At 43.4% G+C, this 6,122-nt stretch overlaps 1 protein-coding gene across 3 annotated transcripts; it reads left to right on the top strand.

Moving 5' to 3' along the window:
• The first annotated feature begins 1,935 nt into the window (after positions 1 to 1,935).
• Positions 1,936 to 5,139, top strand: LOC121274443 (immunoglobulin lambda-1 light chain-like). Of its 3 annotated transcripts, none has more exons than XM_041181780.1 (4): positions 1,936 to 2,060; positions 2,208 to 2,530; positions 2,920 to 2,956; positions 4,483 to 5,139. In XM_041181780.1, the coding sequence occupies exons 1-4, from the start codon at positions 2,012 to 2,014 to the stop codon at positions 4,809 to 4,811; spliced, it is 738 nt and encodes a 245-aa protein (XP_041037714.1). In that variant the 5' UTR covers positions 1,936 to 2,011; the 3' UTR covers positions 4,812 to 5,139. The 3 variants fall into 3 exon arrangements, with proteins under 3 accessions (XP_041037714.1, XP_041037715.1, XP_041037713.1); XM_041181781.1 differs by having other exon boundaries at positions 2,208 to 2,534; positions 2,924 to 2,956; XM_041181779.1 differs by having other exon boundaries at positions 2,208 to 2,534; positions 2,921 to 2,956.
• Positions 5,140 to 6,122: the final 983 nt, after the last annotated feature.

The raw sequence follows: 6,122 nt of genomic DNA, 5'->3' as shown, positions 1-6,122 counted from the left end.
CTGACAGTCACCCATTCCCTCCCTGCCTGTTCACTCCGAACCTGCGGCCTGAAAAACCCACTAAACCTGCTACCCACGCACTTCTCTGCACAACAGTGGCTCCAGTCAGCACTGGCCTTCCGAAACACAGCGCCCAAGCCTCTGCAGCTGGTGAAACTTCCTGCAGATGTGTTTGTCAAGGACACATGGTGCGTTCCTGACTTCCCACATGACAGGACGGACATTCCTCTCGGAACACCTGACCTGCCAAACCATAACTTTAACAAAACCTATTTATTACAGTTAGAATAAGTAGAACAGAATACTTTACCAGTAACTCGTTGGTCAGCTTTTTTTCTCCCTGAACCACAGTAAGAGCCGGCTACTGGAGGCTCAAAAAAGGTAGAAAAAGAAAGGATCATCTCCTGACCCTCTTCACTGAATTCCCTCTCTCAACGAACTCTCACTTTACACACGGTGCTCACAAGGCAGCACTCAGTGCAACAGGGCAGCACTGAGGAAGTCCTCACACCCTGGAAAGCAACTAATTCGGTTATCTGAAATCCAGCTTAATCTTGCTACTTAATTAAATAGCTGCAGCTCTCCCAGGAAGCTTGCGTACCCCTGTTTTAAGGCCGGAATAAAACTTAACTTCTAACTTATGGAGTAATGTTACTTAAATGCTAAATTAAAGGGAAAAACCAGGGAAACAATCTCCACTTGGATAGAAATGAACGCTTATAACTCTCTCATTCACCAGCTCTCAATGTGGAGTAAAACAGTACTGAGGAAGGCGTCTTTATAACGCTCCATGAAAAACAGCTAATTCAATCTTCTGAAAACCAGATTCTTAATTAAGTAGCTGAAACTCCCAGAGTGCTTGAATAAATCTGCATAGGGATGGGGAAAATGACATTATAGATCCTGATCCTGATCAGAGGGAATTTGATACAGCATAGCCCGAGTCGCTCATTCTAAAGCACAACACGGTCGTTAAAAGTTGGCACAATATTTTTAAATGACATTTTGCCTTTCCATTGCTTCATATTAATGTATGTAGTTCTCCATGCAAACCCTGTGTGACTTAAAAGACGGCAGGGTCAGAAGTTTCTGGGACATAAGAACGCATGCAGGAGCTGGCTATTCAGCCCCTCAAGCCCACTCCACCAGGCAATAAGATCATGTTTGATCTGGTTGTTGTTTCAACTCTACTTACCTGCCTGCCCCCATTACCCTTGACTCCCTTGTAAATCAAGCATATATCTAACTCAGCTTTGAACATAGCCAATGACCCAGGCTCCACTGCTGGCAGTTGAAACCCCATCTAATTTCTAAATTGTGTACCCCTTAATTTGAAATTGTGACCCCACAAAGGGAAGCATTCTCACAGCACCTGCCCTGTCAAATCCCACCATCCTTAGAATATTATATGTTTCAATAAGGCTCTATCATGTCTCCAAATCTCCCTGGTGTATACCTTAATGTCTCCACGCTGAGTTTTGATTCGTCTTTCTAAAAGTGAAATTCAATCTAATTTGTATCAAGTAATTGGGGGCCAAAGGGAAATGCATTAAATTCTTGATGGATGGGTTGGCGGGAGATATAAATTTGAAAGCAAATGCATATTTGTTAAATAATGATGTAACATTGAAGTGAGATAATCTTCAGGGGCGGCAGAAATATATATATATATATACACACACATATATATACGTATATATTTATACGCGCACACACACACACACACACACACATATATATTACACAAAGATCTTAGAAATATTGGAATCTTCCCAAACCAGAAATTCCAATTGCAGATTAAACATTTTAACAATAATTTTACCAGCCAAAAAAAAAAACTCGAAATGTAAATTTGCCTGCACCGTTTCCCTGGCCGCTCCCACTCATTTGCATTCCGCTTAATAAATGGAGCTGGAGTGTCCGGTATAACTGGCACTGGAACCGGAGCCGCTCTCGGAGTTGACAACAACCGGTACAGTGGGAAATTTGGGCAGGCGCTTATCCAGAGGAAATGGCTCCAGTGCTGCATCTCTTGTGGGCTCTGCTGCTCCATCTAACAGGTCAGATATTGGAGGAGCGGGTTTTGATTACAGAGAATCCGCTAAGTGCCGAGAACGGTCCGGTTTAAGACCCATGTTTATTGATGTATTAACGATACATTTGCTCCAGGTTATTGAATGTTTTCTTTTGTCTCTTTTTAATTGAAGGTGTCCTGGCGGTTCCCGTCCTCAATCAGTCCCCAATTTCCGACCCAGTCTCCGCTGGTCAGACCGCCCGATTACAGTGCGGGATGCAGAACGGGAATGTGGGGAGCTTTTATGTGCGCTGGTACCGGCAGCGACCCGGTGAAGCTCCCGTCTGGGTGCTATATCAGAGCACAGATGGGAGCGTCTCTCGAGGCACCGGATTCACTGACCGTTTTCAACCTTCGAGAGACACCTCCAGGAACAATTTCATTTTGACTATTGGAAGCCTGGAGTCCGGTGACTCCGCCGTCTATTACTGTCAGGTCTGGGATAGCTCAGCAGGCTTGCACAGTGAGACAGAGCCATACAAAAACTGTATGTAGAAAACCGCTCAGAATTACAACAGCAGCTGGAGTGTTCCTGGCCGAGAATATGTCATCAACTTCCAAAGTGTTCCTTGTGTAAGTTCTTGAGAAATTTAACTGAGATTCCAAGGGTTAATTTGCATTTTCTCAATAGCGGTTCTCAATATTACCCTGGTCAGTAACGATGACTATTATCAGGGTTTCACGCTATTTTTGAAATATCTCTCTTGTTCTATGTGTTCTAGCCCATGTGAAAGGCAGAATGTGACAGGGAATGTGATAAAAGAGAGGTTATTAATATTTCATCCTGTACTTTTCCCCGCAGCCTGAGTTTTAGGTGACCCGTCCGATTGCACTGCCGCTCTGTGTGGATCTTCGGAGGTGGGACCACCTTGAATGTTCGGAGTAAGTGATTCCCCCTCTCTCTCTAACTCACATTGTTTCAATTATTATTAATTTAGAGGCGACATCATTCTCCAGCGGATGTCAAATCCCCATTTCGTAAATTTTGATCAGATCAACTTATATCCAGAATTGTTAACTGAGTCAGACTTGGAATTGAACTGCCTCGGGAGAAAATAACGAGAGAATCAGGGTCAAATTATAAATTAAATTATGAAAGAACAGGCTGCCAGAAAGGCAGGTGGATGTAGATTCTATAGATACTTTCAAAAGTGTAAGTCGATAAATACTTGAAAGGGAAAAATTGCAGGGCTTTGCAAGCAGAGGCGATGAGTGGGACTACTTGGAAAGCTCTTACAAGAGCTAGCAGAGGCGTGAGGAGCCGCATGACCTCTTATTTTGCTGGGTCAGCCTCTGATTCTTTGAGTTTCTTCCTGAGCCTTCACCGCCCCCCAAGGCGCCCAAAAGATGAATAAGCAACTAACTATTTTTTACCTAGTCACTGTTACAATGTCAGCAAAGGGATTTAAAGATTGGGCAGGGAATTATGGAAATAAGAAGTTGTTGGAACACGTGAATTAGCCAATAATTTAAATTAAAGTTAAAATGATTCGTGATTGACTTTTGGCGTCCAGTCCGATTTCAGATCAGCGAGATCTATGTATTAATGAGATTTTTTCTCACTCACACATGCACAGGTCAGAGTTTGCCTTATATTAATGAACTATTTCCCTCTCACACAGAAATGTACACACACACACACACACACACACACAGGGATCAGAGTGTTCTATATATGAATACATTTTCTCTCCTCCCTCTCTCACATACGCACAGTTCACAGTGTTCTATATATTGCAGAACCCTCTCTTTCTCTCTCACACCCCTCCGTCTCTCTCTCTCTCTCTCTCTCTCTCACACACACACACACACACACACACACACCGGGATCAGAGTGTTCTATATATGAATGTATTTTCTCTCCTCCCTCTCTCGCATACGCACAGTTCAACAGTGTTCTACATATTACAGAACTCTCTTTCTCTTTCTCTCTTTCTCTCTCTCTCTCACTCTCTCCCCTCTCCGTCTCTCTCTCTCTCTCACACACACACACAAACACACAGGTCAGAGTGTTCTATATATTAATGATTTATTTATTTTTCTCTCTCTCACACACACACATATGCACACATAGATACGACTGTTATGTGTTTGAATGAATTTTCTTTCAAAAACAAACAAGTCAAAGCCTCCTAAATAGTAATGAATCTCTCCATGTCTCTCTCTCTCTCTCTCACACACACAGACACGTGCGCACATAGATAAGAGTGTTATGTGTTTAAATGAATTTTCTTTCAAAGACACAGACAGGTCAAAGCCTCCTATATAGTAATGAGTTTCTCCCTCTCTCACACACACGTCAGTGGTTTCTATACGTTAAGGGGCATTCTCCCCTCTCTCTCTCACAAACACACAGGTCAGAGTGTTCTTTATATTGATATATTTTCTGTACTCTCTCACACACACAGGTACTGAGGATCGGAGCCCATCCGTCCTTCTTCTCCCTCCTTCCTCGGAAGAGATAGACTCGGGCTCGGCCACTCTGTCCTGCCTGGTGAGTGGCTTTAAGCCGGGCTTCGTGCGGGTCCTCTGGAGTGTGGATGGCAAAGAGACAGACAGCGGAGTGAGGACAAGCGTCGTGTCCCCGGACAGCGATCAAACCTACAGCCTGAGCAGTTACCTGAGAGTCCCAGCCACTGACTGGAAGAAGGGGTCCAGATATTCCTGCAGTGTCAGCCACGGCTCCCTGAACTCACCCCTTCTCAACACCATCAGCTTCAGCGATTGCTCACTCTGAGAGACTTTTGTTGGAGTTAGAGTTTCATTTATTCATGTTTCATGTAATTCCGCAGAAGATTCCATGTGTGCAAAATATGCCTCTTTTTTACTGCAATGTAGTGGCTGTGGCAATGTCAGGTTTTGGCGAACAACCCGAATGTTGAATAAAATCGGAAGCGAGTGAAATGAGTGTCCAACTTTGTGACTGGAAATATTCTGTCGAATTGTCCCCAGTATCCTATGTGTAAATTCTCTCTTCTTGTAGAATGGGGATAAATTTCCTCTTTAGACAACGACCATGTACTGTTTGTGAACAGAAGCTCTGAATAAACATGAAATACAGCCATGAACTTAGAGTTCTCCATTATTATCCAACACTTAAAGGGACATTGAGAGGACTGATAGAGAATAATGGCAGCTCAGGCAATAATACATAGAATTAAATAAAAGAGAAATAGGGAAATATGTGTCTGTGCGTCCGCCTCAACCTCTCCCTGGGGAGCGAATTCCACATTCTAACCACTCTCTGGTTTAATAAGTTTCTCCTGAATTCCCCATTGGGTTTATTCATTTTAAAGACATGTCTGCTGGTTTTGGACGTTGCCCCTTATCAGGAGAGTATTTTCTCTCTATTTGCCCTTTTACTTTTTCCCCAAATGCTCAAAATCCCTATCATACCCTCCCTTAATAAACTCCAGTTCAGGGAAGCCAAACTATGTAACTCTCCTTCGTAATTTAAACCATGGACTCCCAGTAACACGATGGTTAATCTGTACTGCTCCCCTTCCAATTCATGCTTTATGTAATGAGTTGTCGGGGACTATACACATTCTTTCCGATCCTGAAAGGTTTAAGAGGGGCGGGGGAAAGGACGACCAGGTAACCACCGACCTCTCAGTGTATCGCCAGTTGTGGGGGAGTTTTTAGAATCTGTCATTCAGGATAGGGTGGATGGAGTCTTCAGCAATGTGAACTGAGCAGTGGACGCCAGTACAGCTTTGTTAAAGGGAAATCATGTTTGACTGATGTGATTGTAATTCTGAAGGAGATCACTGATCAGACTATGGGATTTCCATGGAAGTTTCTCCGTACTCTCCGTCCATCTATATTTCCTTCTCTCTCTCTCTGTACTTCTCTCTTTCTCTCCCCCCTCACCCCACGCCTCACATTCATCCCCTTCTCTCTCCCTCTCCATTTCTAACTCAATCTCTCCTTCCCTCTCTGTCTTCCTCTCCCCTTCTCTATCTCTCTCACTCTTTTTCTCTCTCTCTCTGACAAGTTGCAAACAAGCACAATAAATACAATTAAAGCAGATTTAGAACATTGTTTC

Source organism: Carcharodon carcharias, assembly GCF_017639515.1.
Source record: "Carcharodon carcharias isolate sCarCar2 chromosome 36 unlocalized genomic scaffold, sCarCar2.pri SUPER_36_unloc_24, whole genome shotgun sequence".
Classification (NCBI taxonomy): Eukaryota; Metazoa; Chordata; class Chondrichthyes; order Lamniformes; family Lamnidae; genus Carcharodon; species Carcharodon carcharias.
This window is presented reverse-complemented; position numbering and strand designations above follow the sequence as displayed.